Source organism: Dermacentor variabilis, chromosome 1 (assembly GCF_050947875.1).
Source record: "Dermacentor variabilis isolate Ectoservices chromosome 1, ASM5094787v1, whole genome shotgun sequence".
In the NCBI taxonomy this organism is placed as follows: Eukaryota; Metazoa; Arthropoda; class Arachnida; order Ixodida; family Ixodidae; genus Dermacentor; species Dermacentor variabilis.
Genome location: NC_134568.1, coordinates 132622286 through 132650219, shown reverse-complemented (window position 1 = coordinate 132650219; position 27934 = coordinate 132622286). Strand labels below are relative to the sequence as shown.

Here is a 27934-nt window from a genome sequence, read left to right as displayed (position 1 = left end):
TCTGATATTTTCTGTGTAGAGCGCTCAAAACACTAGTGCTCAATGATAACTTCCTTGGTTTCGTGCATTTGATGGCTACCAGCTGGGATTCCTTCCCGAATCAGGTTGCCTGTATACAAAGCCATGGCATCCGCATGAAGTCCAGCCATGTATAGACTTTATTTTTATGCCTTACTTACTTCCATCCCGGCTTCTGTGCATGGTCAGGTGACAACAACAAAAAAATATAGAGGTTGCACGAAACACTTTCCGTGTGTTGTTTTCTTACGACCGTACGACGTCTTCCAAGTAAGAATAATTTGTCGCGCAGGCTACCTTTCCAGTATCGTGACGTCGTTCTCACTCCGGAAAGGCTTCACGAAACTGGTGGACATGCCCAACTGGGGTGACTACTCCAACGACCTGGGCTTCGTGCATGGCATGCGTGTCTTCTCCGCCACTTGGGTCGTACTGGGTCACAGCCACATGGTCCGGGACGTGCACGCCAGCTGTGAGTACCCAGGACTCGCACACTCGAGCCCGGTCAGCGAGGCTAGTCCGCCTACGAAAGCGGCAGGAGCTTCTGGCCTTCGAATGGGTCCCCACATAAACTTGACGCCTGTCCTCTTCTTGCTTCCTCTTGCGGGCGTGTATTAATGCAGCCATCGCATCGTTGATCTTGTACAGCGAGTAAACAGCGTTGATAGCTTACATAAAGTTTTTTTTTTTGTAGTGCCAAGCTTAGTGCAAGATGGCGCGAGAGCCCCAAGGTTCAGCCAACGTCCGTCACAGATACTAATGCCCCTGCCTGAGCAACTATGGAGGCGTAAGCCGCCCCTGCACCTCGCAGCACTTGTGTTCATGCGAAAATACCTGTGCGTGCCTATATGGGTGCCTTACACCTGTGGGCGTATGAGGTAGCACAAAAACGTGAGGAATGGCACGTTGCTTTGGAGCCGATGATAGAAGTCGCCACGTGAAGGCACGGCTCAAGAATTTTAACACCACCTCATAGCTATGTTTCGGAAATTAACAGCGCAAAACAGAAAAGACGAAGGAAAAGAAGAACACGACACTGGCGCTGAAACTTGAATTACCACCAACTCGCCCGAGTTCATTAGCTATGTTCAAAGCGACTGGGGATTTGGACACATTTCGAATGGTACTAAAATGCAGCCTTTTGACAGCGAGTAGTTTAAAACTTACTGCAGGAGTTATTGCATGGCTATGTTAGGAATAAATAACGAACACAGGAAAAGAACGAGGAAGACGGAAAGAGCGCAAACTATCAACTGATTTTATTCGTTTCGAATCTGCATATATATGCCGTGTTCACACGTGACGAAAAAAGAAGGAAGGAGGGGAAAGAGGAGGAGAGTTTCGCGAGCATCGAGTGAGATTTGTTCATGTTTACTTGTGCGCGCATGACCGCATGCTTGTGAATTTAGCTAGTATGCCTATGTTTACAAGTTTATACGGCTTATAAAACTACTTTCCTTACTTCGTATAGCTCTCCACTAATTTGCTATCGCAATCGATGCTTCGCCTTTCGGGCGAAATTGTGCATTCTTTTTTTCCTTTGTATGTGCCATATTTGGGAGGATTTAGCACATTTATCGGTCGTGTGTGAAAGGCATTGCTAACGTCGTTCGTGAAATCTATGAAATATTAAAGCAGAATACATCGCGACGTGACGTAGAGTATGAATGTAATACTACATGTTTTATTTATTAAAAACGCACTACAGGCCTTATAGAGGCAATGGCCGAGGAGAAAAAGAAATATTTTTTAATGAAAGCAGGAAATGTTTGCCTCACTAACGCTCATTGCATTCTACTACAGGTGTTGAGTGAAAACTAAGATGTAAACAGTTATCAGACAAACATACAAGCGGCCAATACAGGGTGTCCCAACAATCCTGCCCCAAGATTTAAAAATATGCGAATACCACGTAGCTGGACAAAAGCAGCGTAATGTTGTTTCCCGTGGCTTGGAGATACTGAGATTATGTTTTGCATGCCGCTTAACTACATAATTAGTCTTAATTAGTTAATCAACGCCTCAAATATCGTAATTCGATGAACAGTGTGAATGAGAAAATTGTAGAGCAACATGAAAAACACCCGATACAGCTTTCTGTTGCCCAATAGGTGCTACATAAAAGTGTTTTCTCGAGCGTGAAAGAAGCTCGCAAATGCACGCAAAATTGCCGCGCGACTGGCCGCTCGAGGCACTTTGCATGTATTCGCGGGCTTCTTTCACGCTCGTAAAAACACTTTTATGTAGCACGTATTCGGCAATAGAAGGCTGTATCAGAAGTTCTTCACGTTGCTCTACAATTTTCTCGTTGACACTGTTCATCAAATTATAATATTTGAGAAGCTGATTAATTACTTAAGACTAATTATGTAGTTAAGCGTGATGCAAAAAATAATCTCAGTATCTCCAAGCGACGTCAAACAACACTGCGTTGCTTTTGTCCAGCTACGACGTGCCATTTGCTTATTTTTAAATCTTGGTGCATGATAGTTGGGACACCCGGTATATCTGTCGATACGCACAGGCTCGAACTGATCCTAAAGTCTGATTACGGCCCGTAGTTCTCAGAAATGTTTAAAATCATTTCGGTTCACGCTGCCAGGAAGCAGTGTTTTGCCTCGGGCCAAGAATGTCGCGCAGTTTTATTCTAAAGGAGAACCGAGGAGCACATTTAAAAAAAGATTTTCATAACTGTAGTGACGAGGACATAGAGCATGAAACGTACAAATCAATTACTAAGCAACCTACCGTATAGTAGAGCCAAAACAAAACTTATTTATTCAAAAGAGATTGCGACTTGGCCGCAGTGAGGAGGGAGAGAAAAACCCCTTACGGCTACGTGGAATAACACTACAGTAAGGACTGCGGGAAAAAAACTCACTGGTCCACAAAACAAACAGTTGCAGGTACAATATTTATTTATTTATTTATTTATTTATTTATTTGTTTGTTTGTTTGTTTGTTTGTTTGTTTGTTTGTTTGTTTGTTGGCTGATTGATTTAACGTCCGAAAGCAACACAGGGGCGAATTATGAAAACTAAAGGCTCAATCGCATTACGTAACATAAATGCTTGCAGCCGGAAATGCTAAGTTTCAGACGGAAAGGAATCATATAACACCAAATCATCGCAATTTTCTTTTGCAGCTGACAGCATAGGCTTTCTAAAGAGGATTAGGGAGGACTTCCCCTTTACTGTCCAAGTGAACTCGTTTATGGCGGTTGAGACCTTCCTCGTCATCACGTAAGGATTTCAGTTTGAGAATTTTGTCTTGTTGAATATTGTTGGTAACTATTGTGCTGCATTATACGCAGTGATGTGCCCCAATAATGCGGGAAAAAATTTGTATACAATAATCACTATGTGTTAAAAAACTTACATGTGTATGACATTTGTTCACCTTATTAATTCACTATTCAAAAATTGTGGCCGACAGCCCATCACACAGCCCGTACGATAAACAATGCATACTTATGAAAAACTTTTAACTGATCCGATAAATAGTCTTTTCTGCATGCTGTCTGTAGCCAGTCAGTAGTGCGTTGCTGCTTTCGCTGCAATTACTTATTACCACAAAAGTTATTTGTCCACCTTATCTTGCATCCTAACAAAGATGCACTTTTGAACGATCGTGCATAGATATTGCTAGAAAAGCTACTAAGGCGCGGTGTCTAATTAAGGACTTAATTGAATAACTTGTTCGCACGCAAAAAACCCTCCACGAATGGGCTGTCTTCGTTAACTACCAGACACGACAGTAAACTTTGCTATAGCCAAAGTAGTGGCTAATCATGAAGCGTCCTTCCGTGCGAAAACAAGCGAATCGGCCCGGACTAGAGAACGCTAGCTAAATTTGCATAAGACTACATGAATTGTGTCCGCATTAACAGAAACAAGCTGTCAAAGTTCTGCGTAATATTCTAGTGGGCAATCACTTGCTCAGTACCTGTAAATAATACCATAAAATTGAAGTGATGTTCATTTTTAATCCCATTCCAAACACAATGATGAGTTTCTCGCGTCAGTGACATTTCATATGGTTTCTTTCCATTTTGTTGTAGTAATGGCAGTAAACAACTACAACAGCATGAGCAGCGTATAGCTTAGAAGTAACTGATATGAAAGGTTGTGTGAATACGATAATATTCTAGTGCAACTACTGCACACTTCATCACTGAGGATTGTTTTAAGCCTACACTAAAAAAAGGGTACAGTTACCATAATCAGCATTCTCTGAATTACCAACAATATACTAACACATAAAAAAGGCGATATTCATGGAGAATGATGGACGAACGAACGCAATAACGGACAGAATGTTTCGCCTTACAGCGCGGCTTCCTTAATGAGTCTGAAGGCACATACGCACCAAGTGACAAAGCTTACTGGCCTTCTTATTTCAGGGGATTTCTCTCAGGCTACCTGGTAATGAAATCTCCGCGACTGAAAATGTCACCAATCTTCGTTATCATCGTGGCACTCTTCAGACGTTACATCCGGTGAGCCTTATAGTTACGCTGCTCTATCTCTCTTCCCATCTATCTTTCTTTCTCTCCCTCTCTCTTTTTTTCATACGCCTTCTTCTTGCTCCAAGCTTCTCAATATACGGCTGAAACTGTTCTAACGTGCACATGCAAGTAACGTGCAAAGTTACTGGCCTTTCCACAATATTTAGTGCCATTGTAGCATTATTTGAGCTTCGGCTTGTTGTGATCCTATCAGTTGAAAAGTTGATTTATTCGTGTGAAAAGTTAACACCGTATAAGGTGCGGCATAACCAGAGCGACAATATCTAGTGAGAGAACAGCTCGCGTGAATCAATGCACGAGAAAGCGGTGCGTAGACCCCTCACTGACGGTCTCAATGGAATTGCTCGCAGGCTGATTGTGCCAATGGCGGCAGTCATGGGCTTCATCTACATCCTACCGGCTGTGATTGACGGTCCGATGATGAGAGAACACAGGCATTCGTTCGAAGACCCCTGTGACAAGAACTGGTGGAAGATGTTCACAATGACACAAAACTACGTCGAGCGCTTCGGGGACTTGGTGAGCAGCTGCAGTGCCGAAATAAATCAACACCGCACTCAGCACAAAGAAAGCACACGAAAGCAGCAGTTCCGAAGTTTGGTTCCGTACATAAGGCACTTCCCGCCTCTGTGTAGCAGCCCATATTCCGAGACAGCAATCAGAAACCTGTCATGCCCACTTTCTGGTTGTATTTATCTTTATCTTATAGTATACAGCGCACGAGAAAAGTTTAACACAATTATTTTTTCATGCAGACTAGCAAAAATTATGCATGATCTCAGGCGGCTTGGAAATAAGCTAACCCGACTCTGGCTGGCCTGACAGCTCTATCTCAGCGACAGCGGGGTGATTAATTTTGGTAACTGGCGATAGATGTTTTGTAATACATCCACTTTTCTAGTCAGCTTATCGGTGTAGAGAAGTAACACGTGTGATTCTGAATTGCAGCCTCATCACCTGCTAGGAGCTACAATGGTGGGAAGCATAATCGACACCAAGTCGCTTCGATGGAGTCGTCCTGTCAAACCAATAACCAGTTTAGTTTCCCGCAGCATGTCTGAAGGCGAGGCCTACGAGACGCGCGATCCCACCGCTTAAGAGTAATTTCGCACCGTTTCGAGCACTCTCCAGTCAAAGCAGAAGACTACACGCAAGGAAGTGCGTTGCATTCACTCGAATCTTGTTTCCCGTGACGTCTGCGATTTTCTTATCCAAACGAAAAAGTTAATACTCGTAAGGTTAGGTAATTAGTCCTCAGTAAATAACTCATGGGGTAATTAAGCATAATAAAGTACTCTGAAATGCGCAAGCTTGGTCTTTACGAACAGTGCAGCAATGGTTCTCAGAATGAAAGCATGGGAATTAACGGTCTTGAACTGCTGAATGGATTATAAGGGACGCCGGACTCGTGGGCTTCAGATGAATTCTAATGACGTGACACTGTTTGACGTGCATCTGAATGTAAGTACACACGCGTTCTTGCATCCCGCAGCTATCAAATGCGGCCGGCGTGGCCGCGAATCCAACCCGTGACCTCGTACTCAGCAGCCGAACGCCATACAGCAGGGGAACCGTCGCGCCGGTTCAGCAATAAGTTTAATTAAGCGTGGATTGCTGACATATTTTCCAAAGGCGTAGCTTAAATTACGATGGGTGCACCGTAAATGGGACGCAAATGATCTCGAATTTTAAGTCATTTTGATGTAGTCCCTCGGAGCACGCCTGTATCAGTATTTATTGCGATAGCAATTATATGGACCCTCCAGGTGCATTTCTGCCGTCGCCGTCGCCGTAAGGTTCCGTATAAAGTACAAGGGTGATAAAATCGTCGCTGCGCGCAGTGTGCTGTAGGTGCGAGTGAAAGCGTGCGAGGGTGAGCCAACGATCGCTGCTCAATCTCGCGCACGCAATCGAGGAAAGCGGGGAGGAAGCGCGCCGTCTTCCGTCGCACGCAAGAATACCGGGGTGCGTTTTATTCGCGCGCCCGCCCGGGCAGCTGTATCTTGTAAACCCTCTGCGACGGGAACAGAATTCGCAGCGCGCTCTGTTTTCGCCGCTAGAAAGAACGTTATTTGACCAAGGGATTCGAGCACGTAGGTCCCAGGGTTCCCTCACCATCCCACTGCACAACGCGTTTGTGAGTTCATGGAGTTCCATGACGTGGGCGGCCCGGTCAGGGGCGATCGTCTGCCTTGCCGGGTACGTCAAACGCAGCAGCGTCTCCCATTCCTCCAAGGTGGTCAGAAAGTTCGCATTGGTTCGAGACGCAGCACGAAGGTCAATTCATTCGCTGCTGCTACCGCGCTTACTCACTCCAGCGTTTTGATAACGCGTTTGTACGCTCATCGAGCGAGATGTGTTCATGTTTGCTTGTGCGCGTGTGACACCATGCTTGTTATTTAGTTAGTGTGCCTATGTTTACAAGCTTATACGGCCGATAAAACTACTATCCTCACTTCGTATAGCAAATTCACAGCGCGAACTACTGGGACACAAGCTAAGGCTAAGGTTAAGCCTTCTAAAACTAGTACAACGCAACATAGAAAGGAAGAGACAAGCCGAGCCGGCCAGATGAAGGAACAGAGCGCTCTGTTCCTTCAGCTGGCCGGCTCGGCTTGTCTCTTGCTTTCTATGTTGCGCTGTACCTGTTTTAGAATGCAATATCAACTCGCCCAATCCTCAACCCTTGTAAGGTTAAGCCTTAGCTTGTGTGGCAATAGTTCGCGCTCAGAATTCAGCCATGCTTCCATACCAAATCGCACATTTTTCACTTTTGTTCGTATAGCTAGCTGTCCACTAATTTGCTATCACAATCGATGCTTCGCTTTCGGGCGAAACTGCGACTTTTTTTGCAAGAACTGCAGCCGGAAGCTACTTAGGTGAGGGTGAGTTTATCCAGCAATGCCACTTAACATCCTTTCCCCGAGAGATGCGCCATACGTCTCAACGCAGTATTGCCAATTCCTGACACATCGTTAGAGGCATGTAGCTTTGCGCCAAAGCTTTGAGTGGTTTATATTTGTGCATATTGTTACTGTAACAAAGCACACTCGAATAGCTGGCTATTTACAACGCTTACGAAAAGATGTTCAGGTCGGACACAGCTCCTGGTTTAAATGGTATTACTGTCGGCGAATCTAAGTCGTAACCTTCCTCTTCTTCTCGCGCAGTGCGTACCTCATTTCTGGTACGTTGCCGTTGACTACCAACTTGCAATCATCAGCACCATCATCTTGGCTGCCATAATGCCTAAGTAAGTAGACAATCAAGCATTATCTGTGTTTTTTTTGTGACTGAACTTCTGTGCCTATTTTGGCACACCTATTAATTCTATTGCTGAAATAGGATTCCGCGCCCTAATTAACATTTAAAAAAATATAAAGATAATGTGTTGACCACGCTCTGATTTGTATATGCAACGAAACGGAACACAGTGCTCAGGAATGTGCAGATGAAAGCAAACCAGAAATAAATATGAAGTAGCTCGGGTGGAACTGTTGTAACTTGTCAGCCAGAACACGGTTAACCATGCACTTCGGCAACGCGAACGTTGCATTTCTTTTTTTTTTAGTTATCTAAAGTGCAGAGCTACCAAAAATGATATTTTCGATTTAGACTCATTGCAGATGTAGAATGGAACGTAAGCTTCTGAGACACTTATAGCTAAAAGAGAAACTCGAGGCTGTGCCCTCAACCAACAAGTGCTCAATATGAGAACAGTTTTTCGCTGCCCGCTCGTGTTACCACATAATTCCTCTAACACAAGCACGGTAGCACGTCCTTGTCGATGCTGCCCACCGCAGCCATGATCTGTGCCTTCGGTACATCAATAATAAACGAGAGGAGCACTAAGCACTAAGTAGGTGCGAAGCCGAAATCAGATACCCTTTTGTCCCTGCAAGAAATATTAGCCATTGACTCAGCCTAGTTTTATCAAGTTCGCAAAAAAAATGTCGGCATGTCACTGATAAGCGTATGGTCACTTATCGACAAGACCCACGGCCCACTCCAGAACCATGCTGCCAAGTGGAAATATAGTTCAGCTGTAGAAGCCTAACGGTGGTTGTGTTTAATAGTTGACGCTCGCGCAGTGGCCCAATTACGATAGCCAACAATTCGACTGAGAAAATTCCGTTCGGTCGCGGACCATCCTGACGCGACGCAGTAGGCCTTTGACTTTATTTCTCCCACATATACGGTGTGCAATAAGTGATGAGGAAGGCAAGGTAAAAGCGGCACGTCAGGCATCTTGACTGGCCCCATTTTCCTAATCGCTTCAACAAAAATGACCAATGCAGCTTATTCAAACACCTATCACGCGTAGCAAAGTAACATCCGGAAATAAACATTTGAGCAGGTCAGAATAGGTAACAATGTATACTCCTAAAGACCCCGCACTCACATTATTGCGTTTTATTCATTGCCGACTGTAATAATTTTGTGTCACTTTTCTTTTTTTCAGGTGGCCTAAGGCGTGCATGTGGCTAATGGGCGTCATTGTTGTTGCCTCGTCACTGGCCACTCTGATACAGACTTACGTCATTGACGCACTGCCATTCGGCCTCATCGTAACCACCGACATGAAGTGAGTGTCCGAGGCACGTTCCCTGGTGAAACGCAGAACATGTGCCGCGTGACAACACAGTTTTTGAAGGGGCATTTTGCCAGCAAATTATATCGCGCAATTTTATACCCTAGACACTCTTTCCGGCGTCGGAGTCGCATTTATATGCGCTAGGTCTCGGTGCAGATTGCAGAATGTTCTATTTTTCTGCTTTATTAGCAGTTTCTATCCTTTTTCCTGGGAGTTCTTTTTTTCTTTTAGTGCCTACCGGGTGTTCGTTTACGGTTGCGAAGCAGAAATATCTCACATTCGCAGCATGGGGAAATACGTTTTGATTCATAAGCGCAGAAATGTCCTCGAATGAAAAGTTCTACAGCTTCGAAAGTAAACATTGTTATCAATATTCAGAACACATATCGCAAATACAATACTCCCTACCAAGCAGTCGTCTTGAGAAGTACAGGACGACGTACTTCTGGCTGCTGAAACATGTCGCTATCCTCCGGCCTTCTTTACGTGGTTTTTTTAGCACCCAGGGTAAAAGAAGCCAAAAAACACACAGAGAGAAAGAGAACACCGGGGAAACATGCAATGTCGGTGTTTACTGCGGTGGCACTGAGTGCTTAAAGCATCGAGCACCTGTCTTCTTTAGTGTTTTGTATTCCGTTTTAACCCTGGAGTACGAATATATCACATATGCTACGCTTTGTTGATGCCTCAATTTTCTTTTCTTTTGTTTATTTAGGCGCGGGAAACAACGCATACACTATAGCAGCGTTTTTGACACGCTACTATAAGAGCGGGTTTGCAATTGTGGATAGTTCAGCAAAGCAATTGCAAATAATTACGGTACTAGTCAGATAATAACGTAAATACCATTTCATTCTGTCTGTGTTTTTTTTGTGTGTGTGCAAATGCACTTTCCATGGCCACAAACAAAGGTGAACAAGGTCATCTAATTATCTTGATGTGTAACTGTGTTTCGGCATCACAGGGTTAATGTCAGTAGCAATTCTATTTCAGAAACGGCTTCTCTCGTAGTGACGTTCCTTCAGTTGGTTTGTCCGTCATCGCAGAACACCGCGGGGCAGAAAAGAAGAAAAGCTTGTCTCCGGGCGGGGTTCAAACCCCATGACCTTTCGGTGACGATCGAGCCAATCGTATTAACCACTTTACCACGGCTACTCAATATAAGTGACAGAATATTAGGAGCATATTATGCAGTCTGGCGCACATGCGGCGAGCTAAACGCACTGATTAGCGAGTGCTTCGCACAGAACTAAAGCCTAGCGTCGAAACTATTAGAACGCTACAGTGCTACAGTGATATTTATGCAATACTAGGGCGCTATAACGTAAAACTATTCCGAACTTTTGTATTCCAATTCTGCAATCAGCCCTCCGCAATTGGCCAAAAACATTTTTTGGACCATTCCCACTTCACCTCTCTGTCACGCGACGTCACGAAAACCGCGATAGCTCCCCATCTGATATGACGTGCACACAGTGATTATGCATGATTTGACCGAACAAAAGAAAAATAGTTATTTCTCATTCCACGCTTTTTCTCCATTACCCCTCGGCTATTGGTCAAAAGTTTTCGGCCTGCACCCACTTCACCAGCCTCTCACGCGACGTCCCAAAACCGCAAGAACTCATCGCGTCAAAGTGACGTGTACGCGTTGAAGATGCATTAATATTCCGAAAAAAACTGAATTTTCTTCTGAATAGCCGGAGGCTGCCCCGTTCCGAAAGGAATAAAAGATGGCTGCCGCCGATCGTTAAGGCAAAGGCTACTCGCACCTGCCGGAGAGCATGAGTTTATTTGCCTTTTGCGTATCCGTGTAAGGTTTTCGAGCCCTTTCGAGACGTTTACGACCTCATTCTGCCAACTATTCTTTGCTGACGATCCCTTTTAGTTTCATTCTTAAGCTTCCTTTGCATGCCTCCGCGATTGTCGACGAGCCACCGCAAGCTAAGTAAGGGAAAGCGGACCAATCGCTGACGCCGGCACCACCCTTTTCATCCGGTTATCTCATTTCAGTGCAGTGGTTCAGCCCCATCGAATCCCTCTCCATTTGAGCGTTATCCTAGCCTCTTGTGAGCCAATTAGGTAAGACAAGCCGCTCAGTGTAGGCAATGTTATTCGTTTGTCAAGTAAACACAAGTGACCGCCTATGAACGAGGAGAGCGTTTGATTGGTCTGTTCAGACAACCCTGCGGGTGACAGCCCGATGCTTGCGTCGACGGTTACGCAAATTTGACGTCAGGAGATTGGAATAAAAATATATTGGAATAGTTTTACGTCATAGGGCCCCTGAGCACCCTCTTGTGAGAGAGAGTAACATGTGAGGGTAACTTTCACCTTAATATTTTAGTAAGCTTTATCAAAAGAGATTGTCATTTTTTGTTAAATTTTTTTTCTCGGTGCCGTTAATGGTATGCTACGATCCGTGCCAAATAGCCCATTCTATATTTTATCAACCTAACCAAATCGATAAACCCGATAGAAAATGCCCCAAAACACGACAAGTCTTCTTCTGTGCTTAGGGCGTCTTGTCGCGGTGACCAAGTTTTCTGTAGTCACGATAGAGCAAGCCTTTAGGATTACGACAGAAAGTGCTGTAGCTGCGGCACAATCAAAACCACTGCGCCTACAGGACGTCTCGATGGCACTGCAGAAATTTATCTCGCGAAGACCGAAATTTTCTGTCCCTATGACAGCAACGCCCTTCAAAATACGGCAATATGTTCTTTTCTAACGACAGAAAATTTCGACTTGCTTCTGATTTATCTCCTTGACATGTGAACTAACGTGTCGACCATGATTTGTGTGCCATATGAATTTGCATAATGTATCTGGTGGTGGTCCAAAAGGGTGATGTTATCAGTACAACGTGTCTAACATTGGCCTAACAAGAGTGCGCTAGCTGGCTCCAGCTTCGGAAGAGAACTTTTCTGGCTTGTCAAACTGAAAAGGTTCCACTATCTGTCACTAAATGGTGTATCAGTGTTCCCTCTCTTCTGCCGCATCAGTGACATGGTGGGCTTTAGGTTGACAGAGCGAAGTACGACGTGCACAGTAAAGCTTTACACACTCGTAAGAGTGCCGTTCGGGCTAATACCCTCACATTTAAAGGGTAAGATTGAATCATTGATGTGGACAAGTTTTCACATTTGGTGACTTTTTTATTGCAAGTAAAAATGCTGATAGTAGTGACAGATTACACGAAAAATGCATTAAATTAACTTGGATCGCTATCGCTGTCAAACCTCTCGTGTCAGATACATGGGTGCGAAGCAGGTGGTCCAAGTTAATGTACAGTTTTAAAACTACGGCTTTTCTCGTCACATCTGTAATTTTAGCTCGCGGTCGTGTAGAATACAACTTTTACAGCCTTGCAGGTAAGGCTGTTAGCCAAGGGGCAAAGCTTAAGGGTGTAAAGATGTTTACTGTGTCCGCTCCTCTGACATTTCGCGCCGCCCTGAACGCGCAGGAGGATATCTGATGTGCAGACCGAGATCTACATCAAGCCGCACGCGCACGCCGCCACTTTATTCGTGGGCGTGATTTTCGGCGTCCTGGCGGCGCGGCGACATCGGCTGTCGCGACTCGTCCAGGGCGCTGCCTGGGCCGTGGCCGCTGTCCTCGCGCTGGCCGCGCTGCTTGGCGTGCGGACGTGGACGGTCGGCCGCCAGCCGGAAAGGCTTGAGTCGGCTTTCTACGGGGGTTTGCACCGCGTCTCCTGGGCGCTGGGCATCGCGTGGGTCATGTACGCCTGCGCAACGGGCCGTGGAGGCTTCGTCACCAAGATCCTCGCCTGGCCCATCATGTATCCGCTGGGAAGGCTGTCGTTCGCGCTCTACCTGGTGCATCTCCTCGTACTGGGCTCCACGACTGTACTGGGGCGAGAGCTAACCAGTCAGCAGCCGTTCCTACACGTGAGTTGGTTTCTTTTTTTTTTTTCACTGGAAGGTCAGAAAAAAAGTGTATTAAAATGATGGCTGGAGGCTTGTTTGGGAATGTGGAATTAGGGAAGGCAGATAGGGCTCATATGTGAGGCAACGTATTTTCGACTAGTGCATATATATGTTCATATAGTTCCAAGGGCAAGCTTTTTCAAAACAACAGCAGCAAAGGAGAATACAATAAGGTGAGCGCTGACAGAGAGAGTGTGACATAATTATTAGTCATTAAAAGAGAACAAAGTCTTTCTCAGGACGGTTTCTATGGCTTGCGCACGGTCGAGGAAAAAACAGCGGGATGAGGAAAACGTGATGGAGTGTAAAAAAAAAAAACCGCAACCGCAATACCGAAGTATAACAAGAGAAGCACAGAAGCCGCTTATAACATGGCATCAAATGAAGCAACGGCCTTGCTGTGCTTAATGATGGATCGATTACATTTTTAAGAGGCTACAATTACTCTAGTTGGGTCTTGATTTTACTATAGCCTCCCCTGACCTTACGCGCGGTATTAGATTGGGCACAGATTATGAGGCACGGGGTAGTGACCACTACCCAATTCTCATAGCGCATCCTCTTATCACCCGGCAAGATCTCCTACAGCAACTAAACGTACTAATTGGAAACTATTTCGAGAATACAATTCTGCGTTAGTGAACCAAGTAGATGACCTGGACACGTTCATGTCATCGGTACTTCGTAATTACTCCGGGGCTACGCGATACACAACTGTTCCGGAAGGGCAGTACAGTGTCGACGCAGACTATGAACAACTCCGAACAGTTAGACGGAAAGCAGAGCGTCGATTTCGTCGTTACGGACGGCTTGAAGATTATCGAGACAGTCAAGCTGCATACCGAAAATCTAACCAGGACATGCAAAAATTGGGACAGCAACGATGGCGTGAGTTATGTACGTCACTTACCCCCTTCACTCCCTTACCGAAAATCTGGAGGTTAATAAATGCCCTTGGCCCCTCCGGTATCATAATGTACTCCCTTCAAAAGCCTTGCTACAGATCTTATCATAAGAAGCCAACACTGACACCAAGAACAACATAGGGGAAATTACTTGTGCTTAATAAATGAAATAAAGAAACAATAAATTATTGAAAATCAAAGTGGATGAAGAAAGAGCTTGCCGCAGGTGGGGAACGATCCCACAATCTTCAAAGGTTGTGGGATCGAGACCCACGAGGGTCTCGAATTCCGCAATACTGATGCCTTCAGGTAGCATGTGTGGGTTTATTGACCGGTTGCCTTCACCCAAAAAGATCACGTTCTCGTGACGCCTGCGGCAGAAAGGATATGCTACATCTGCCGCCAAGGTCTGTGGGTCGTGGCGCTGGCTAACCCTCCCTACGGTTATACTAGGAAACATGAGTACCCACGTAAGTGGATGGGGAAACGGCGCCGCGGTAGCTCAATTGGTAGAGCATCGAACGCGAAATGCTTAGGTTGTGGGATCGTTCCCCACCTGCGGCAAGTTGTTTTTTTCATCCACTTTCATTTCCATTAATTTATCGTTTCTTTATTTCGTTTATTAAACATAAGTAATTTCCCTATGTTGTCCTTGATGCCAGTGTTTGTTGGCTTCTTGTGATATACGCAGTACTGAACAGTTTAACTCAGGCTAATGAAAGAAAACATAAAGGGATATTACCGCGAGTCCCGGGACATGCTGGTATAGCAGCAACGAATTAGCGGACTCGCTGGCAAAATCGGTCCATAAAAATGCAGAAATTCAACTCATCCATTTATCACCAATGGAGACGAAACGCATATTGAGAGTACTAAAGAAGGACTTGTGTATGCCAACCTGGTTTAATGAATATAGTAAGGAATTCATTCTTTACGAAGTGGACCCTCAACTGAAATACCAGCTGGCTGTGGAGCTTTCGAAAAGTATACCGATACACTAATTCATCGACTGCGCCTTGGGACAGCATACACCAAACATTTTCTATGTCACATAAAACGGGCTCATTCCCCGGCTTGCTCCTGTGGCCACGACGATGAGGATGTTCGCCATCTGTTCCTTAATTAATTAATTATGGGGTTTTACGTGCCAAAACCACTTTCTGATTATGAGGCACGCCGTAGTGGAAGACTCCGGAAATTTCGAACACCTGGGGTTCTTTAACGTGCACCTAAATCTAAGCACACGGGTGTTTTCGCATTTCGCCCCCATCGAAATGCAGCCACCGTAGCCGGGATTCGATCCCGCGACCTCGTGCTCAGCAGCCTAACACCATCCATCTGCTCCTCGAATGTCCCATATATGCGATGCAAAGACGGCAACTAGAACAAGAGCTACACTCCATTGATCCTCACCTGCCATTCTCACTCGCAAAATTGCTGGGCCCATGGTAATCAAAAATAGCACAGCGAAAAGCATTGAACGCACTTGAACATCTTTACGAAGGGACAGGCATCCTTAAAAAGTACTAGATATTGCACTCAATAGTCACACAATGTTACTATAACTCGCTTCTAATATTTTTAATTATTAGTGCATGCATATTACGTGTTATGCTTCTTTTGTATTCTGTGCGTGCATTAGTTTAACTCTGTGTAATTCCTCATCTGTTTATATGCTCATCGCAGTATACATTCCGGCTGTTTATGTATGTTTGTGGCTTTGTTTACAAATTCCTTATGGTGCAACTTGCATTTGACTTCTATATTAGAGAGCTTTAGATTAGGGGACGTAAGCGGCTAGGGTACGCGAGAACTAGGGGCGACGCTACTGCGCATGCACACACACAGACGTAGGGGTCTGCGCATGCGCAGTAACGTGGCCCCTAGTTCTTGTGTACGCAAGCCGCTTGCATCCCCTAACCTAAAACTCTCTATTGTTATGTTCATGGGCGTATAGGACTGTGCGCTGCGGATTTCTGACCCTAATAATATAATATTTGGGGTTTTACGTGCCAAAACCACTTTCTGATTATGAGGCACGCCGTAGTGGAGGACTCCGGAAATTTTGACCACCTGGGGTTCTTTAACGTGCACCTAAATCTAAGCACACGGGTGTTTTCGCATTTCGCCCCCATCGAAATGCGGCCGCCGTGGCCGGGATTCGATCCCGCGACCTCGTGCTCAGCAGCCCAACACCATAGCCACTGAGCAACCACGGCGGGTATTTCTGACCCTATCACGCGGTTTCTTTTCATTGTCTTATATATATATATATATATATATATATATATATATATATATATATATATATATATATATATATATATATATATATATATATATATATATATATATAATATTGTTGTTTCCGCTATGCGAAAAGGAGTAGCCGTCACTATTATAAGGTGACTACGTCTCTTCCTTTTAATTTCATTTCAATAAGAAAAGGCAGCGGAAGTATACATGCATCCTCCAGATGCGCCACCTCTAGCTCTACATTCATTTCCGCAAGTCGAAGGTCCTGTTAGTTAAGAAAGCACGTAACTTTCGATTGGTCAAGAACGTCGACCTCTCAGAGGCTCCATGAGTAGCCAGCTGCGCAAGAGAAAGAACCAACACTTGCTCTACTAGCATTATCTTTAAGCAAGCATTGTGTATTTCATCCATTATTTCGAAGAACTGTAATAAATTACAGTAAAGCATAGGTGTGCTTTCATCATCATCATCATCATCAGCCTGGTTACGCCCACTGCAGGGCAAAGGCCTCTCCCATACTTCTCCAACAACCCCGGTCATGTACTAATTGTGGCCATGCCGCCCCTGCAAACTTCTTAATCTCATCCGCCCACCTAACTTTCTGCCGCCCCCTGCTACGCTTCCCTTCCCTTGGGATCCAGTCCCTAACCCTTAATGACCATCGGTTATCTTCCCTCCTCATTACATGTCCTGCCCATGCCCATTTCTTTTTCTTGATTTCAACTAAGATGTCATTAACTCGCGTTTGTTCCCTCACCCAATCTGCTCTTTTCTTATCCCTTAACGTTACACCTATCATTCTTCTTTCCATAGCTCGTTGTGTCGTCCTCAATTTGAGTAGAACCCTTTTCGTAAGCCTCCAGGTTTCTGCCCCGTAGGTGAGTACTGGTAAGACACAGCTATTATATACTTTTCTCTTGAGGGATAACGGCAACCTGCTGTTCATGATTTGGGACTGCCTGCCAAACGCACTCCAGCCCATTCTTATTCTTCTGATTATTTCCGTCTCATGATCCGGATCCGCCGTCACTACCTGCCGTAAGTAGATGTATTCCCTTACGACTTCCAGTGCCTCGCTGCCTATTGTAAATTGCTGTTCTCTCCCGAGACTGTTAAGCATTACTTTAGTTTTCTGCATATTAATTTTTAGACCCACTCTTCTGCTTTGCCTCTCCAGGTCAGTGAGCATGCATTGCAATTGGTCCCCTGAGTTACTAAGCAAGGCAATATCATCAGCGAATCACAAGTTACTAAGGTATTCTCCATTAACTTTTATCCCCAATTCTTCCCAATCCAGGTCTCTGAATACCTCCTGTAAACACGCTGTGAATAGCATTGGAGATATCGTATCTCCCTGCCTGACGCCTTTCTTTATTGGGATTTTGTTGCTTGTTTTATGGAGGACTACGGTGGCTGTGGAGCCGCTATAGATATTTTCCAGTATTTTTACATATGGCTCATCTACACCCTGATTCCGTAATGCCTCCATGACTGCTGAGGTTTCGACTGAATCAAACGCTTTCTCGTAATCAATGAAAGCTATATATAAGGGTTGGTTATATTCTGCACATTTCTCTATCACTTGATTGATAGTGTGAATATGGTCTATTGTTGAGTAGCCTTTACGGAATCCTGCCTGGTCCTTTGGTTGACAGAAGTCTAAGGTGTTCCTGATTCTATTTGCAATTACCTTAGTAAATACTTTGTAGGCAACGGACAGTAAGCTGATCGGTCTATAATTTTTCAAGTCTTTGGCGTCCCCTTTCTTATGGATTAGGATTATGTTAGCGTTCTTCCAAGATTCCGGTACGCTCGAGGTCATGAGGCATTGCGTATACAGGGTGGCCAGTTTCTCTAGAACAATCTGTCCACCATCCTTCAACAAATCTGCTGTTACCTGATCCTCCCCAGCTGCCTTCCCCCTTTGCATATCTCCTAAGGCTTTCTTTACTTCTTCCGGCGTTACCTTCGGGATTTCGAATTCCTCTAGACTATTTTCTCTTCCATTATCGTCGTGGGTGCCACTGGTACTGTATAAATCTCTATAGAACTCCTCAGCCACTTGAACTATCTCATCCATATTAGTAATGATATTGCCGGCTTTGTCTCTTAACGCATACATCTGATTCTTGCCAATTCCTAGTTTCTTCTTCACTGTTTTTAGGCTTCCTCCGCTCCTGAGAGCATGTTCAATTCTATCCATATTATGCTTCCTTATGTCAGCTGTCTTACGCTTGTTGATTAACTTCGAAATTCTGCCAGTTCTATTCTAGCTGTAGGGTTAGATGCTTTCATACATTGGCGTTTCTTGATCAGATCTTTCGTCTCCTGCGATAGTTTGCTGGTATCCTGCCTAGCGGAGTTACCACCGACTTCCATTGCACACTCCTTAATGATGCCCACAAGATTGTCGTTCATTGCTTCAACACTAAGGTCCTCTTCCTGAGTTAAAGCTGAATACCTGTTCTGTAGCTTGATCTGGAATTCCTCTATTTTCCCTCTTACCGCTAACTCATTGATCGGCTTCTTATGTACCAGTTTCTTCCGTTCCCTCCTCAGGTCTAGGCTAATTCGAGTTCTTACCATCCTGTGGTCACTGCAGCGCACCTTGCCGAGCACGTCCACATCTTGTATGATGCCAGGGTTAGCGCAGAGTATGAAGTCTATTTCATTTCTAGTCTCGCCGTTCGGGCTCCTCCACGTCCACTTTCGGCTATCCCGCTTGCGGAAGAAGGTATTCATTATCCTCATATTATTCTGTTCCGCAAACTCTACTAATAACTCTCCCCTGCTATTCCTAGTGCCTATGCCATATTCCCCCACTGCCTTGTCTCCAGCCTGCTTCTTGCCTACCTTGGCATTAAAATCGCCCATTAGTATAGTGTATTTAGTTTTCACTCTACCCACCGCCGATTCCACGGTGTGCTTTAATATGATACAAAGACAGAACACAGATATTGCAGATTCTTCATATTGTAATGTCATTGACGCACAGCTGGCGATGAGTTGGACGCTAGAGAGACAGGGAGAGAGAGAGAACAGGGATAGGAAAGGCAGGGAGGTCAACCAGAACAGCATCCGATTTGCTACAATACACTGGGGGTGGGGGAAAGGAGAATAGAAAGAGGAAGAAAGGGAGAGAGTAAGCACTGAGTACGTGTAGGAGGGACACCATACACAAGGACACTATAAACGGTCTCTTAAACCGGTGCACTTCAAGTATTGCACTAATGCACGATTCGCTTTTCGTGCCAGTGACGGGTGTGGCCACGGTTCGAGTATCTTTAACTCAGTGAACGATCTTAAGTCCAGTCGGTGCAAAGTTTCCCGCAGAGAGAGGCGTTGTACATCGTAGCGGGGGCAGGTACACAATAGGTGCTCGATGGTCTCCTCGCACCCTCAAGAATCGCACATCGGGCTCTCGGCCATTCCCAACCGATAGGAAAATGCGTTCGTGAACGCCGCTCCCAACCACAAGCGGCACAGCAAGGTTGTTTCGCCGCGGGAAAGGCTAGATGGTAGTTGTAGCCGTAGCGTGGGGTCCAGTTTGCGTAATCTTCAATTAAAGGCACTTGAAATCCAGAGATCTTGTGACTTCTTGCGTGCAAGTAGGCGAAGTTCCCTGGCAGCGTCCGACCTCGCCAAAGGTGTTGGATGCATCTTGGTATCTTCGTGCGCACACTGGGCAGCCTTGTCAGCTAGGTTGTTGCCGACGATGCCACAGCGAGCAGGAATCCATTGAAATACAATGTGGTGTCCTCTTTCCAGAGCTTGGTGGTGCACTTCCCTGATGTCAGATATCATCTGCTCGTAAGCCCTGTGATGTACCGCAGATTTTACACTGGGAGGAGCTGCCTTGGTATCACAAAATACGACCCACTTCTTTGTTGGCTGTTCGGTGATGTACGTCGTAGCGGCATGGAGAGCTGCAAGTTCTGCCGACGTAGATGTAGTTATGTGTAACAATTTGAATCTAACTGTAACCTGTCTAGCTGGAACGACGAACGCGGCAGTTGAGCTGGTAGGTGAGGTCGAACCATCGGTATATATGAATGGGGTCATGATACGTCTGGTGCAGTAATAGGAGCGTAAGTTGTTTCAGAGCCGGCGCTGGATGATTGGACTTTTTTATAATTCCAGGAATAGCAAAACTCACTTTAGGCTGTCGCAGGCACCACGGGGAGATGAAGGCTTCGCCGCCGGTGCAAAAGATGTCGGTATGCACTCTTTATGAGCGCTAATCACTCGTGAAAAGGTCACTTGAGGTCTCTCGGCTTGTACGGAGGCCAAATGATGGTCGGGGATCCTTGACAGATGGCGAATGTGCGCTCTGAGAGAGTCGACAGCTACATGTGTCTGGATTATATTGACTCCAAAGGCAGGAGTCTTGCCTCCTTTGCTGCCGACCATGATTTGTGCTGTGTGAATGACGGCAGCACCACTTTTCTGCGAGGCACGACCTATAGTAGCTACTTAGACTTAACTTTGGTGTCGCGGCGCTTTGCCTCGAGCGTCCAATGGTTTACGGACATAGGAACACATGGAAGCGACCATATTCCAAAATACATAAAATTAGAGGAGTTGAGCAACGCTCCTCTACTGTCTTGCGTACAGTTGATTGGTCAAAGTTTAAGAAGGATATGGATAACACATGTCGGGAAGGCCTTTCACACACTATCCAATAAGCAATCGCAGAGGCATTTAAAACATCCATCTGCTCGCTTACAAGGTCAGCAAGGCGAACAGACTTGGACATGGAACTGGAGAGGCTGCATGAGGCACGCCGACAGGTGGAGAGGAGGTATCGGCGCACGAAGTCCGTCTTGGTTCTGAGGGCTTCACGACGCATACAAAAGAAAGTCCAGCGTTGCATGGATAAATTGGAAGATAAGCGATGGAAAACTTTCTGTCAGTCGCTTGATCCCCGAAAATCGCTCTCGCACATATGGAGAACGGTTAGGGGTATTCACTCCTCTCCGCATCAAAGGAAGCCCTTTGCTGCTCTGGCCCTCTACCAACTCCGCTCTGAACTTCAAGTGGCTGAAGAGTTCTGTGCACGGGTTGCTGGGTCCGTGGCCATCAATACTGACGCAGCATTAAATGACATCCCTGAGCCAGTGTACCAGAAATGAACGTGCTATTTTCACTCGAAGAGCTCGATGCTGCGTTGGCGACCTGCAGCTGTTCTTTGTCACCAGGACCTGATGGCATCACGTATGCTGCCCCATGCCACCTTGGACGTGACGCACGTGATGAGCTGCTCAACTACTACAATGAGACTTGGCAGAACGGCGCCGTTCCTAAACAATGTAAATCGAGCCGCTTGATCCCCATTCTGAAACCTGGAAAGTCTCCGCTTCAGCTCTCATCATATCGTCCGATTGCGCTTTCGAGCTGCGTCGGTAAAGTGATGGAAAGAGTGATTCTTGTTCGCTTGGAATGGTACCTAGAACGATTCAACATCTACCCGGACGCCATGAAAGGCTTTCGTTGAGGTCGCTCGTCCATCGACAACGTCATTGACATCGTAACCGGGGTCCAAAATCAAAAAAGCCTCAAGCGCCTATCTGCAGCACTTTTTCTAGATATAAAGGAGCATATGACGTCTCCCATGAGGCCATACTGAACTCACTTGAGCCTGTTGGAGTTGGTGGCCGGATATAGCGATAGATTCGGGACTTTTTGACTGAGAGGCGCTTTTTCTTAGAGACCGAAGACGGCCCAACTTCAGACCGTTACACCTGCCGTGGTGTGCCGCAAGGTGGAGTGTTGAGCCCTATTTTGTTCAACCTCGTCCTGGTAGGACTAGCGGAGTACCTGTCACAGACAGTTCATGTCTCGATATACGCCAACGACATTTGTATCTGGGCCTCTGCGGTGACTCGCCCTCAGCTAAGAGCCAGGCTTCAGCGGGCGGCAACCATGACGGCATCTTATCTCCGAGAACAAGGCCTCAGCGTGTCTACTGAAAAGTGCGCATTACTTGGTTTTACGCGCAAACAAATGTCATTGTATCCTGTTTCCATCAATGGTCAAGCTGTATCCTATGTTAAGACGCATCGCTTTCTGGGCGTCATCATTGACCGCAACCTCTCGTGGAGCCCTCACCGCGTCTATCTGAAGAAGTTAGTTGCCATTGCTCAGGTCTTCAAATTTCTCTGCGGGAAAAACTGGTGTACACTGGTGTAATGATGCAGCTGTACAGGGTATTGTTTCTCGGACTCCTACGTAACAGTCTACCAGTGTTGTCAAATGCGTGCAAGACGAACTTTCGCGCCTTGGAGAGCATACAAGGTTAAGCCCTACGAACGTGTTTATGGCCTAACATGCTTTTCTGCTGCCAGCATGATTCCGTGCAAATGCGCTAACTACAATAATGCTGCGCGCTTTCACTATACCCTATTGCTAGCCAGGTTCAAAACTGACTATGGACTATGAGGGATAAACTAAATTTATTATGCGGTTCTTTATTTATTACATTACAATGTAGCATTGCAAAGCTACATTCGCTTCTTAACTCCCTTTTTCGTGGAGAGATACCTTTTCAAAAGGAAAGTGTCCGAAGTCGTTTCTTAACCTTAGCAATGCCCTTAAGTGTGAAACTTCAGGTACGACTGTTTCGGCGCCAAACGCTTCGTTAAGCTGACGGCTAATTAACGAAACAATGCTAGTGGCCTATTTAATCGGTAGACCGCTATGCTTAGAACGCCTATCAAAACGGTTAAGCATGTCGCATAAAAGAAGACAAGAGGAGTGCAGTCGCGGTTTACTATTCTGGTTACTGGGAATCACCGTTGTAATATTCACATTTGGCGGAAAAATGCAATGCAGTGCCAGGTATCTGAAGGTATAGTTAGAACACGAGATTCAGCAGAGGGAAGACTGAAGACAAGTAGTAATTGTATTTGTATCATCCGCCCATCACTATCGCTATTTCCTATCTGAGCCACCGGCCACTACATGAACGTTTTACTGCATTCTGGAACCAAAGAACCACAAGATAAGTTTTTCGATGAAATTCTCATGCAGAGGCACAAAGAAACATAGTAGGAAGTAAGCATGTAATAAATACGTAGTTGTGGCGGTTGTAGTAGTAGTAGTAGTAGTAGTAGTAGTAGTAGTAGTAGTAGTAGTAGTAGTAGTAGTAGTAGTAGTAGTAGTAGCAGTAGTAGTAGTAGTAATTGCAGCAGTACCAAATAATTAGAAAATTGTAGGGTTTTACGTGCCAAAAACATAATATGATTATGAGGCACGCAGTAGTGAGGGACTCCTCATTAATGCTGACCCCTTGGAGTTCTTTAAAGTGCACCCAATGCCCCACGGACGTTTTAACATTTTGCAGCTATCGGAATGCGGCCGCTGCGGACGCGTTTTGAACCCGCGACCTCGCGATTAGCGCAACGCCATAGCCACTAAGCCACTGCGGTGAGTAGTAGAGTACAGGACGAGAGAACAATAACGAACACTTTCAGAATTTCCAACACATTTGTAGAATACCCAGGCTAGTAGTTAGTTAGTTAGTTAGTTAGCTAGTAGTCGTAGTCGTAGTCGTAGTCGTAGTAGTAGTAGTAGTAGTAGTAGTAGGGGGGAACAATAACGAACACTTTCTGCATTCTCAACACATTTACAGAATTCCAAGGTTGCCTAAGCTACGTAGAATTCGAAGGGCAGTTCTTGTCAGGCAGCTGAATAGAGCAGATTAAAAAAACAATAACGGAAAATGGGCGCACGATACATTGCCCAACTTGCGCCTCAACTTTCTGCGTTAATAGAGGATTGTATAAGACCTACACAACAGCAAACCATTCAGTCAGAATCACCAGAACAACGTCCCCCATGGTTTACTAGAAAAAGAAAGCCCAGTAAAGACAACGCCGCTTTGCTCAATTTAAGCCGTCCGTTCAGTAGTTGAAGTGAGTTGGAATAATTAGTTTTTTTGTAGACTAAAATTGCATCAACTGACAAAAAAAGACTGCATTCAAAACGGCGGACATCTCAATATAGCTAGCAGCATGACATGCGTCTTTGCATAGCAAGCATAATATCAAAGAATTTTGAATGCACAAGCACACACATGCCTGAGGATCAGTTAAGAAGCATGTTATTGTTGACTGAATAACAAAACATAACAACGCAATTGAACCTCTCTGTGCGTGTGTCCTATATTTCTTGGTCGCATGCATTAGACGACAATACGGGCCAAATATATCGCCTTTTTAGCCAGCAACCCTATCCTGCACGCAGCAACCATTCACCTATAGGTACAGAGAGAGAGGAGGGAGAGAGATGAAGAGGAAAGACAGGGAGGTTAATCAGATATTAGTCTCCCGTTTGCTACCCTATATTGGGGTTGGGAGATAGGGGTTAGAAAGAGGACCGAGAAGAAAGGGTTAAAAATGCACACACACAAAGGGCGTTCCAGTTAGAGACATTCACAAAGGCCGGTAGATCGCAAGAAGCGCAGTAGCACTTCCACGGCCTTCTTTGACGTTAGGTCTTGTCGATGGTGTAGAATTACTTCTTCCGATAGTGGTCGGTCGTCCAGCTGGTTGAGGTCATGGCGAAGGGATTCTCTATGTGGACTGTACTGCGGGCAGTGGCACAAAATATGGCCAGTCGATTCTTCATGGCCGCAGTGGTCACAGGTTGAGATGTCGGCCATCCCTATGCGGAACGCATAGGCTTTGGTAAAAGCAGCGCCCAACCACAGTCGATACAAAAGCCGATACAAAACCTTCACCGTGGTCTCTCCACGGCGAAGCTTTGATGGGATTCGAAGACTTAATGTGGGATCAAGGGAGTATAGTCGGGAATTCCTGAAATGTGGCTCATTCCATTGCGACGAGATACCCTGGCGAGCAAGCAGGCAGAGCTTCTGTGCTGCGTCAGTCCTAGAACGTGGTACATGGTAGTCCTCAGTATGGGCTGAACGGGCAGCTTGATCGGCCCATTCATTGCCGATAATCCCGCAGTGACTTGGAAGCCATTGGAAGGTTATTTCATGGCCTGCATCACTTATAGGGTGCATCGTGTCTGCAATCTGAAATACTAGCTGTTCGTGCGGTCCGCGTTGTAAAGGTGACAGTAGAGACTGCAGCACCGTCTTTGAATCGTAGAAGATCGTCCACTTGTGTGGCGGTCCATCACCGATGTCATGAAGGGCGGTAAAGAGCGCAGCGAGCTCTGCTGCCGTCGATGTTGTCGCTTGAGTCGTCTTAAATTTCATGGTTGTAACTTTCGAAGGTATCACGATTGCCGCAGCTGAGCACATATAGGTACAATATTTAACTAGCCTCTGCAGCACGAACAGGTTCGTTAGAGCAACCGGACCCGAAAAATCCAGTTCTGAAAATGTGAAGTCGAAGCTTTCTTCGCGAACCATCCCGCACTTTCCTGACCGTGACCTCCTCAGTGCTGCTGTATCGCGAACTAGCTCTTACAAAAAAAACAATTAATTACGTCCTCCATTACGGTAAGGAGCCCCTATCCCCCATCACCGCAGGCCGATGCTCTAACCATTAGGCCATTTACGCTTGTACAGTGCCGAGGCCAGCTATAGCTCTTTGAGATGACCACAGCATGTGTCGCACATTGCGATGGCGTGTACGGGAGAGCACATAGCGCACGCGTCAGTTTCCTTTACTCCAAGAAAACGCACGAATGAAATAGGCAGATTTATGGCATTAGACTAACCGCTTCACAAAAACTTCGCTTCACGTAGATTCCAAGATGTCCATTGGATCTGCATAATTTGGATTTCATTTTTCACGTTGGCCATTCCGCTACTGCTGTTGAGGCAGAAAGCAAGTAACCTTAGCTAAGCGAGCCGACACAAATTAGCACCTTGCACAGTCAATTGCAGTTAGCATTTCAACAAGCCTCAGCCTTCATGTCTCGAGTTTGAACACTTGTGGCTATGCGTGCAACGCTTAGACAAGCGTACTAGGCTATGCAAAGCGTAATATGCTTTGTGCAATAATTCAGTGTCGTGCGCCACCTTGATCTCACTCTCTCCCTTTTTTCCTTTTTTTTTCTTTTCACAGACCCAGATATATTTAGCTTTGGTCATCATGTCGTACGGGTTTGCCATCGTCGTCTACCTCTTCATTGAGTGCCCGGTGGCTGGACTAGACAACACGGCCTTCCAAAAAGTAATGCCGAAGCATGGAAACCAAAGTGCCTCAAAAATCAAGGGCAATGCTCAAGATCTCAAGGCCATCCAGGCTGTTCCCAAGAGCATAGCCAGCACGAACCTCGAGTTTTCTCCTTCGACGCATCAGCTTGCAAACGGATTTCCCGACGTGACTAAACGCTCTGGCAACGGCATCCATCTTAACGGTCAGGTCAATGCAGCTTGGGAAAACGATATAAGCGACAAAGACTCGCAGGCTGATGTTGCCGTGATCTCCATAAAATTCTGAGCGAACGATTGCTGGTATTACTGCGCATAACGCGCTTGGCTCACGCAATGTTATGCAGGCTAGCGCACGCAAGCACTTCGGCTAGCATGACTCCATGCCACGCTACGCGCAGAGAAGCGCATGCGCTCGCGACGCGACTTGAAGGTGCTTCGCAAGTTGGTGTGAATCCTTGCTGTGTTGTTCAGAGATGTAAATATTTTACTGACGAATAGCAATGTGGTGTGTGTATTGATCGTTTGTGCAATGTACAGATTTCCTTTGTGCAGATAGGTACTCGTTTAATTTTTTTTTCTTGTTGAAAATAAAGTATTCAATAAAATTTTAGTGACATGGGATTCATTTACGGCTAGTTTGCTGCATTGCTGCAAATTTGGTTTAAAAAAGAATGCAGTGGCGTTCTTTTTGATTTTGCAAACAATACTTTAAAGCGCCCCTCAGTACGTTTTCAACCTTTTAAATAAACATTTTCTTTCATTGATATAATATAAGGAGATGTTGAAGCACAATTTAAGGCGCCGGCTACTCCTTAGCTCTTGAATGGGTATAACGAATGGGTTCAATATTACATATCAAACAACCTTCTCGTGCAAGCACCAGAACTTGCCAAAAAACGTTTTCACAGTAACATTATGACGTAAAAAACACACGGTACATACATTATACAAGTTAGATAACGCCACAACACTGTAGAAGAAAGTCTCAAAAATACAAATGATACTGTCACCTAATAATACAGTCTCTAGTCAGTGGCTGGTGCATACATCGTGTAAATGCAAATAATACTGCCACCTAACAATATAGGCTATTGTGGCTATAGGCTATCTATTGTGCACCTCAGTTTTCTAAAATATGCTAAGTAGTTGGACAACACATCTGTTTCGTTGCAGCACCACTGAAGTCGCGCGTCAATGATTTTCTACATTAGTCTGCATAAACAACTTGTCAAACTAATTGGGCAGAAGGATTCAAGGCACAAGGGCGTCTTACACGGTTTTAAAATTCGGATGATTCGAGCGACTTTCCAAGAGTCAGGTACAGTTTCTTCTATCCATAAATTATTACAGATGTCTAAGAGAGCATTAGTACCTGTCGGGTAGAGGTTTCTTAGTTTATTGTACGTAACGCCGTCCGGCCCAGCAGCAGACTTTTGGCGACATTATGCAATTGCACATTGAAGCTCGCCTAATGTGAAAGCAAAATCTAATTGAGAATGTTGTGCCCAATAGCGAGCATTAATTTTCTGCATAGCTAAGACTACTGAA

General features: G+C 45.4%; 1 protein-coding gene across 1 annotated transcript; it reads left to right on the top strand.

Annotated features, from left to right (window-relative positions):
- Positions 1-329: 329 nt before the first annotated feature.
- LOC142585324 (nose resistant to fluoxetine protein 6-like) lies at positions 330-26923 on the top strand. Its single transcript, XM_075696050.1, has 7 exons — positions 330-490; positions 3164-3260; positions 4897-5065; positions 7717-7799; positions 9009-9131; positions 12607-13051; positions 26295-26923. Exons 1-7 carry the CDS (start codon positions 373-375, stop codon positions 26670-26672), a joined length of 1413 nt encoding a protein of 470 aa, XP_075552165.1. The 5' UTR covers positions 330-372; the 3' UTR covers positions 26673-26923.
- Positions 26924-27934: the final 1011 nt, after the last annotated feature.